At 39.1% G+C, this 7,500-nt stretch overlaps 1 protein-coding gene across 1 annotated transcript in view; it reads left to right on the top strand.

Annotated features, from left to right (window-relative positions):
* Positions 1-7,467, top strand: part of LOC113826533 (uncharacterized) — a 19,360-nt gene extending 11,893 nt beyond the window's left edge. Inside the window, exons 5-15 of the mRNA XM_027379435.2 lie at positions 339-461; positions 2,380-2,534; positions 2,694-2,871; positions 3,017-3,148; positions 3,370-3,636; positions 3,727-3,957; positions 4,059-4,281; positions 4,602-4,774; positions 5,149-5,259; positions 5,782-5,891; positions 6,547-7,467. Coding sequence (XP_027235236.2) covers positions 339-461; positions 2,380-2,534; positions 2,694-2,871; positions 3,017-3,148; positions 3,370-3,636; positions 3,727-3,957; positions 4,059-4,281; positions 4,602-4,774; positions 5,149-5,259; positions 5,782-5,891; positions 6,547-7,114 — 2,271 coding nt within the window. The 3' untranslated portion in view covers positions 7,115-7,467. The remainder of the gene's footprint in view (positions 1-338; positions 462-2,379; positions 2,535-2,693; positions 2,872-3,016; positions 3,149-3,369; positions 3,637-3,726; positions 3,958-4,058; positions 4,282-4,601; positions 4,775-5,148; positions 5,260-5,781; positions 5,892-6,546) is intronic.
* Positions 7,468-7,500: the final 33 nt, after the last annotated feature.

Genomic DNA, 7,500 nt, shown 5'->3' with positions numbered 1-7,500 from the left:
CTTTTCGTATGATTTTGCTATATAGCTATTGTTTGGAAGTGGATATGAGTTAGGTTGAGTTGATTTGAGTTTGGGTGAATTTCATGGGGAAGGGGGAAGGAGGTTTGGGTTATGGGTCCCCGGGGCACTGTATATATATATATATATATATATATATATATATATATATATATATATATATATATATATATATATATATATATATATATATATATATATATATACATATACACGTATATGTATATGTAAAATAATCTTTGCTAGTTTCTTTTTGGGAAGAAATAGTCCCTAACCACATCGCCCAACATACCTGACCTTCCGCACATCTTCCGGCGCAGATCCCCTACAACCTGACCGTCGGGATTCCCAGCACGTACTACGATGACTTGTCGATTGTCCAGTCGATCGGAGGCAGAGTCACCATCCCGCGAATCTTTCTTCGTAGACTCGACAGACAAGAGGTACGCACGTCTTTGTAAAGGAAAGATGGGGAAGATTTGACCGTTTTTTTATGTTGCCTTCGGCTGCAGGTCTCAAAATGTTTCAAACGAGTCTTCATTTGATTTTAGTTCTTTTGAAAAATGGAAAATTAATTAACATAACTTCTCTCTTTTTCTCTTTCTGTATATATATATATATATATATATATATATATATATATATATATATATATATATATATATTGTATATATATACATATACTATATATTTATACTCATGTATAAATACGTTATGTATTTATGTGTATACATATATATATATATATATATATATATATATATATATATATATATATATATATATATATATATATATATATATATATATATATATATATATACATATATATATGTATATATATACATATGTATATATATACATGTTTACATTTATCGTAAGGGTCAGCAGCTTTACAAAATAATTGTGTTCGGAGAGCTGTGATTGATATGTCCACACATTCATCGGAAATACGTTTTGATGCTTATTCTGTCCTCTTAATGCTGTTATGTATCAAATCATTTATAATTAGCATGAATCTCATTAAAAAAAACACACATTAAACGAATATGCGGGTGAAACTACTGCTGTCTAACAACTACTAAGATTTTGAGCTAATAAATCAAAGCCTCTTACTTAATGAGAAGTTTCCCTCGTAACTCCATGACAGCAGATGGAAAACACCGAGAGAAAGGATTCATAGAATTCACTGGTGGTAACAAGGGTACAATCAAAATTCGTGATTGGCAGCTTTTAAATATATATACTTAAAATATGAACAAATAAACGTTTTTCAATTAACTATACAGTTTCTTATAGGTTTGGTCAAAGGCTATATATATATATATATATATATATATATATATATATATATATATATATATATATATATATATATATATATATATATATATAGTCTGGGTTTGCTTCTCTGCTAATGTAGTATTCAACCTCTGGCCAGCGAACCGAAGGGAGTCCGCAACCTAGTTCCACTTGTTCCAACGGGTGCGCAGAATGAGAATCCACACACACATTCAAACACAATACGTGTAACATCAATTTTAACATTTCATCAATTTTAACATTTCCACATTTTTCCAACCTTACGTGGATGACAGCACACCATAGTCATTGCATAAATAAAAGAAAACGAGTAAAAGGGAGAATGGAACTAAAAGAGATTTTAAAACGCCTTATGCTGTTTCGTCGTTTTCTTCCTGGACACAAAACGAGTAGTTGACCACATCACACCATATTTTTCTTAACATATGCATCGTCTTCCCAAATAGAAGCCATGGGAATGCATGATGTATAGTAGAAGGCAACAGGGAGGGAAAAATGTGTGGACAGTGCTGTGGTTGTGTAAGAAGCAACATTTTCATAAGAAGGTCAGGTACATTGAGCGCAATCGAATGTGGGCTGTAGCAGTCTACTAATCCAAGTATGTAACGAAAACAAATATATATTGAATTAAAGCTATGAAAGGTATTTCGGGTACAGAAAGTTTTCTTTGAAGAGTGGATGTTATTGCTGAGAACCTGAATTTTGTGCAGTATACAGGCAACGTTATAAACCCAGCGGTATTGTGTATTTAGAAATGTATGGTATTCTAGACTGCTACAGTTATTAGCTTGTTAAGTTCAGTCTGAAACACCACGTCATAAAAGGCTAGCTCAACCTCCCTTAAAACCTTTCCTCAAATTTTGCGATAACTGGAAAGAGACACTTTAAGGCTCCCTTAAAATGCCTTGCAATATGGGCGTTAGGCTTACAGTGGAATGATGAGATATATGAGTGTGTGTGTGTAAAGAAATGGCGAGAGACAAAGACCATAGCACACATCCACAGGAAGAATTGCCATAATGAAAAACCTACATGCAGATGTTGACGTTGGCCGGGTGTGGCGAGGTGCCTGGCGAAGACCTTGGCAACGGTGTATGGCAGGTCATAGGGGGAGGAAATGTAAAGATTGGTACCATCACTAGCACTAGCAACTTCTCAGAATATCTTGTTAGTGACACCAACGCCGCAAATGGGTTAGTGGTCTCGTTTTTTTTTTTTTTTTTTTTTTTTTTTTTTTTTGTATATGTGATGCAAAATTATATAGTTTCGTAGAATCAAAGTGATATACTATAGCAATTTGTTGTTCATTTCGTGTTATTTAATACCTTCTTTATTGCTAATCAATCATTCAGGTTCTTAGAAGTCGCAGAGATACAGGAAGAAGACCTGTGTATTCCCCGCAGAGAAAATAAATATATAATGATGGGGTATGCCTATCTGAACTACTACGAGGCACGGGATTATTGCATCGCCTACGGTGGGAACTTGCCCAACGTATCCGAATCTTCAACTTGGGACTTTTTCGTAAAGGTGACCAATATTTTACTTTAGCGATTAAATGCTCCTTAAGTATTTTGTTTAATCTTCAGAATCTATATCTGCCTACATTCATACGTGCATATACATACGCTCACATAGTCAGAGGATATATACACCTATGGTTCATACTTTTCAGGTCTCAATGCAGAACTACACCAGTTTGCTGTCTGTTTGGGCGAATGACTGTTTCAGATTTATGGCTTATGAAGGCAACTACGATATCATGCCATACCGGTGTTTGGATGATTTAAAAGCATTAGCATGTGAAGTAAGTTTGAGCAATTGTTAAAAGACTAATCTCGAGAATTCGTTTCAGTTGAGAAAACAATTAGGTACATAAATGGAAGACTCGGCGGGATATTACATAACTATCAAGAGCGTATGTCTAATGATATAAGTGAGGAGGAATATGTACGCTCTAAGCATACAGTAAGGAACCCTTCTCATTCGACAAATCATGAGCGAGTACTTTTTCCTCCTTTTCTGCAGGTGCCGAAGACCCAAAGATTTGAAATCCGTGCGGACAATGATGCGGAGGAAGAAGCCTTTTACCTTCTCCCCTACAGTTTCAAACCTGCATTTCTTGCTTTGTCTGGAAGGCAGATACAGACAGACGGGAATTTACTTACCCTCCTCGATTCAGATGGCCAGAAGGTGGCTTCTGCAGTTAACAATGGATTACAACCTGTAGGGCGTTTCGAATGGAAATATGAGAATGAAGAAAAGAGGGTCTTTACCTTCACTGCTTGCTCAAAGGTTGGTTCTGTGCGTACGTTAACAGAAAATCATATGATTTGTAAAACTATTTACATGTAATCAAAACACTTTTTTTTTTCCTCATAATAGGACGAATTTACATGTAGCAACGGGTTGTGCATTGATCTGAACAAACGCTGCAACGGAATAGAAGAATGTTCCGACGGCAGCGATGAGGAGTGCTCTATCTTGCTGCCCCTGCCAGCCACATACCGCAAAGAGCGTCCTCATAAGTTCTTCACGGATCTTAACCTCACTGTGGCCGCGATGGATGTCCTTGAGGTCGATGTCTATGAGAATGTAATCAGGGTTAATACCGAGGTAAGGAACAGCACCATTCCCAGTATGAGTATTCATTTCGATTCAGAACCACTCAAAACTGCATGTTAACCGGATCGTAAAAGCACGACTTTCCCGGACAGTTTCGCACTAGCTGGCGCGACGGGAGAATCCACCTGTCCCAGATAAGCGCGACGGCCTCAGAAAATGTCATCGATGCCGCCGACATTTGGGTGCCGTCCATGGAACTCAACAACGCCGTCTTCAAGGACATTCTCTCTCACTTAAGGAGAAGCGAAGTGAGGGACGTCGTCTTGGCTCATCGAGAAACGTCTGGTACTATACTAACACAAGAGGGGTTGGAAGGTAAGTACAGGATGGAAATGTGGATCTATTATTAGGTTTAAAGGTACACGGTCTTCGTCCTTTGATTCAACTAAAAGATATAATATTACAGGTTTCAAAAAGTAATACGAAAGTGTTAAAATAAGTGTTTGTTTAAAGCTATTGGTCTTGTATAATTATTACTATTAAAGTATACTCTGGACCCTTGCTGAATCAAACCATTACGTGAACCTTCATATAAAAACTGAAACAGGTATATAGATTTATCAAAAATACAAACACATGCAGGAGATACGTGCAGAAAGAGTTATAAAGAAATGATTTAAGCCAAACGCACGCAGGATATACGTACAACGCGGACCAGGATGCCTTCTTGGAGTTGGTCGAAATCTTCGAGGCTTCGTACAAGTGCCACTTCGAGCTCGGTCTCTTCCCCTTCGACGTCCACGTGTGTTCAGTTAACATTTCGCTTCGGCAGTTTAGCAGATCCTTCAAGGCCGTTTTTCGCGATATTGTGAGTTTCCTTTGCAAATATTTGTTTTTATTGTTACTCATATTATATTTCTCACTATTTCTCACTTTTTGCGTTTTTGTAAGATCCCCCAAAAGTTGGGAAATGTCGGTTGGAATTCTAGATTTTAATATGATTAAGCATGTACTTATTAGACGTACACACACACGCGTGCGCACGCGCTGCATGAAATATGTATGTGTGAATATGTACACAACTATTAAATCTACATATATAAGCCTACATTTATTCATAAATACGGTCACTCATACATGCACACACATATACATATACAGAATAAATATCATAAATATGAATAAATCTAAGCAATCTCGGACTGAAAAACGCGATTAAGAGGGTTTTGGTGTCACGTCCAGGACGTGTCGACGGCGCCCAAGTCCAAGAAGCTCCCCTTGATCACGCCGTCTAAGTTCTGCTACATCCCTCACGCTGATGACAACGGCGACATCACAAAAGTTACGTTTCAGGTAAGACAAATTGATTACATTTATATACATATATATATGTATATAAACGTACAGAGAGAGAGAGGGGGGGGCAAAGAGAGTGAGAGAGAGAGAGAGAGAGAGAAAGAGTGGGACAGTGAAAAGTCCTGAAACGTGTATCTTTCCAACTATGAGAAAGAACTTCGTGATAAACAGCATGGGCTCAGCCTCCCATCGAAAATGACTGGACGCTCAATGGAGATTGTGGACTAGGTTTCGGAATAGCGTCCTGGAGTCATGTTCACTTGGTGGCTCATGGATTTCCCCATATGTTCAAGAATTCTGTGCTTGAACCAACGTGACGTTGATCCAATGCACCTAGTGTTGCAGCTAGGACAAGTAAACATATAAATAATGCTTGAGCATAATTCAGAGGAAAACGACTCTCTTTTCTTTAGAAAAGTGTAGATAGAGGCAAAGAGAGTGAGAGAGACAGAAATAGAGAGAGAATGAGGGAGGGTTAGTGAATGATGAACAGATGAACTTACCGATCTCAACCCACAGGTTCTCCTCAGAAGACGTTATGCTTCTTACGTCTTCACGACCTTCAGCCCATGTTTGGTGTTGACCCTTATCGGCTACATGACCCAGTTCTTCAGTCATGAAAACTTCAGGTATCAGTCTGTCTTGTGAAGTTCATTAGTGTGTATATTAAATACATGTGTTTCTTCTTCGTCTTCTTCTTTCTTCTTTAACTTCTTCGTCTACTTTTTCTTCTTCAAATTTTCTTCTTTAACTCCCTCTTCTTCTTCTTCAAATTCTCTTTCGTTTTCTTCTTTAACTTCGTCTTCTTCTTCTTCAAATTCTTTTTTTTTTCTTCATCTTATTCTTCGTCTTCGTCTCTGGTTTTAACTTTAACTTTGTGCTTGTGACTGCATGTTGTATCGTATTGCTCAGCTCAGTGAGATCTGTCACAAAAGGACTATAAACCGGCCTCTCGCATGTATTTATCTCTCCTTCTTCCTCTCACTTCTGTCTGCTCTCCTCCCCCTCTCTTCTGTCTGCTCTACTCCTCATCTCTTCTTATTGCTCTCCTCCTTTTCTGTCTGCTCTCCTCCCTCTGTGTTCTGTCTGCTCTCCTCCCTCTGTCTTCTGTCTGCTCTCCTCCCTCTGTCTTCTATCTGCTCTCCTCCCTCTGTGTTCTGTCTGCTCTCCTCCTCATCTCTTCTTATTGCTCTCCTCCTTTTATGTCTGCTCTCCTCCCTCTGTGTTCTGCCTGCACGTATATTCTCGTGCGTTATACCTCCCATCCTCCCCGTCCCTCCGCAGCGACCGCATCATGGTGACCCTCTCGTGCCTGATCGTCGTGGCGGCCCTCTTCTCCCAGATCGCCGCCACCGTCCCCGCCTCCGCCTCCCACAAAGCCATCGACGTGATCTTCCTCATTATCATCGTCCGCCTCTTCCTCGTTGTCCTCCACCACTCGGTCCTCTTCCTCATCCGAAGGTCGGTCATGAAGGCGAAGGAGGAGGCACTGGAATCCGGCATGGAGGGCGGGGGCGCTGTTCCCGGTCCTGCGCTGTACCAGGCTCCCAAGAAGTTCCTTTTGCCGCCGTGGACCGGGCAAGGACCAGTGACGCCAGCCATGGTCCATAAGGGCCACAATCCCCCGTCAGCTTGGGCAGAACTGGACCCAATGGCCAAGAAAGGAAAACAACAGGAAAGCAACAAGGAGGTCAGGGCATACGATGAAATCTTCAACATTTTCAGCATCAGCTTTGGAATGCTGGTGGACGTGTTGTGGATCTCGCTGTACTATTACAGCATCAGCAGTGAAAGGGACCTCGTCATGCAAGAGTTCGAGAAGTGTTTGGAAACCATGAGAGCTATTGATTAACCACAAATAATGTTGGGAGAGTGGATAGAGAAATCCATATTTCATATCTCTTTAAATTATCTAAAAAAATATAGTAATAAGAAAAATCAAGCCAGTATGATTGTCTTTTAGGTTAATATGATACTGAATATCAAAACTATATTAAAATAATCAATATTACATTATCTGGCACGGTCTTGGTACGTCAAATACTGTGTGAATCTTTGTAATGTTTGCACGTGTCCTTGTGCTTTCCAGAAGGCATATTGTAAAATTTTGAGAAACATGTTTTTAAACAACATTCTTCAGTGTAATAGAAGTTATATCAATGATTATCTAAATTATACAAGTGTAAAATAAAACTGGAACGAGTAGATATTGTATATATCTGACATCAAAATTATGTC

This window comes from Penaeus vannamei, chromosome 2 (genome assembly GCF_042767895.1).
Source record: "Penaeus vannamei isolate JL-2024 chromosome 2, ASM4276789v1, whole genome shotgun sequence".
In the NCBI taxonomy this organism is placed as follows: domain Eukaryota; kingdom Metazoa; phylum Arthropoda; class Malacostraca; order Decapoda; family Penaeidae; genus Penaeus; species Penaeus vannamei.
The sequence above is the reverse complement of the archived record's forward strand: the minus strand, read 5'-3'. Positions and strand labels throughout refer to the sequence as shown.